Source organism: Lactuca virosa, chromosome 5 (assembly GCF_052849685.1).
Source record: "Lactuca virosa cultivar CGN04683 chromosome 5, Lactuca_virosa_CGN04683_v6, whole genome shotgun sequence".
Lineage (NCBI taxonomy): Eukaryota > Viridiplantae > Streptophyta > Magnoliopsida > Asterales > Asteraceae > Lactuca > Lactuca virosa.
In genome coordinates, this window is record NC_136430.1 from 435,166,183 (window position 1) to 435,168,189 (window position 2,007).

Sequence of the window (2,007 nt, forward strand, 5' to 3'; positions counted from 1 at the left end):
TATCGACCGTGAACAAAACTTGTATCCCAAACAGTTTCCTAATCTGTGGAAACCAATTTAACTATGTAATAGGTGGTGAGACGTTCCTTTAACAATGTTATGTTTAATTCTAATTGTAATTTCCTTTACTTTTATGTTATGTTCAATTTTGTTGATTACAAACATAATGTATTTCAAACTTATTACAAACACATTGTCAACTATATTACAAACATAATATATTGAAAAATATATTACAAACTCAACAGCAAATATAGTACATAGACAAGGACAAATATATTACAAGCATCATTATTTAAAGGGAATAAAAATTACATCGGCAATAAAACAGCCATAAAAGGGTCTGGGATTTCCCATTCAGCTGGTGGGGGAACTACGTGAACGGTTTGTGTCTGGTAGATGAGCTGATATACATCGGCATGGTAATATACTTGAACCAAATTAAAATTTTCATGCATGTATGAATCACGTGCTGTTGTGATGGCATGACCACATGCTATACCGAGACTGCTCCATTTTCCACATGAACAAGTATAAGCTTTAAGGTCTACAACACAAGTTGTGTTAAAATCAAACATTTCATACACATATGTCGGCATGGGAGAGGATATATGTTGGGGGATCTGTGTTGCTTGCCAACGAACAGACTTTTGCATCCTTCTTTGAACCAACATTTCAGCGTATGGTGTTAATACACCAGTCAAACTCCCTGAAAATTAAATATGGTTACAAAAGGTTGTTGTACAACCTATATAATTATTTTATATTTCATCCAAAAATATACCTGCTATTATACTTCGTTCAACAAAAATATTTTGCATGTACTCACGAATTCCCTCGATAAGCGCTATTATCGGTACATTACAATGATTGTGCGATACTATTGAAAAGTATTGAGGAACTTCCATGTTGAGTACATTCGAATGGATGTTAGGGAAATAGGCTCTTGCCCATTTCGGATGACCGATATTCGTAAGCACTTCACGAGCATCAATGCTTAGTCTAGAAAAATTTTGTGCAAAAGTTGACAACGTGTAGGATTTTAATGTTATCCAGAACAAAGTTTCCAATGATCTTCCGGAGCCTACTCTTGTGCGTAAATAGTTTTGCACGCTCTTACAAGTGTAACCACGATAAGAATCACTGAAAACATTATCTACGCAAGAGCTAACGCCATCGTACATATTGGATATGAACGCTATTTCCCTACCCTCTCCGAGACATTCTTTTAACCTCATCAGGAACCATGTATAATTTACCACATTATTTTCAACAGCCATACCAAACGCTATAGGGAAAGTCTGATTGTTCCCATCTTTAGCAACAGCTACAAACATTGTTTTTAGGTAGTCCCCTCTAAGATGGACGGTACCTATGTAGAGAACAGGCAAGAAACAATGCACGAATGCATGGACCTGTAATTTTTAATAGTGCACACCAATTACTTTAAATGTACAAACATTATCAAATGTAAAGACACAAAATGAATTTGGAAAAGAATTATACCACCCATCCAATAGCCACAAAACAAGATTGGAAACGATCAATCAAATCCATTTTGATGTGAGTGTGAGTATGCGGGTTGGTTCGACTTAGGTTATGAAGGTAAACAAGTAAGTTGTTGAAGCTTTCTTCATGGTCAGTGTGCGTAAGGTTGTGCGGGTTAGGGGCTTTCCACATGCGGACACATAAATAAGTAGGAGCTGCAAAGGCAAGGTCAATAATGTATTGTCTTTTCGAACAGTATATTTGTCGTTTTAAATATTATCTCCGTGTAAGGTATCTTACAATCGGACTACTCTTTGACATTATTTGACTACGGTTTCATAGACTTTGACTAATACTTTGTAGCCTGCATAATGTATTGTCTTTTCGAACAGTATATTTGTCGTTTCAAACAGTATCTCCGTGTAAGGTATCTGACAAGTGGACTACTCTTTGACATTATATGACTACGGTTTCATAGACTTTGACTACTACTTTGTAGCCTGCATAATGTATTGTCTT

At 35.9% G+C, this 2,007-nt stretch overlaps 1 protein-coding gene across 1 annotated transcript; it reads right to left on the minus strand.

The window, feature by feature from the left end:
- Positions 1 to 311: 311 nt before the first annotated feature.
- LOC145114194 (uncharacterized) lies at positions 312 to 1,557 on the minus strand. Its single transcript, XM_079050186.1, has 3 exons — positions 1,507 to 1,557; positions 785 to 1,415; positions 312 to 709 (listed from the first exon to the last, which is right to left on the minus strand). Exons 1-3 carry the CDS (start codon positions 1,555 to 1,557, stop codon positions 312 to 314), a joined length of 1,080 nt encoding a protein of 359 aa, XP_078906312.1.
- Positions 1,558 to 2,007: the final 450 nt, after the last annotated feature.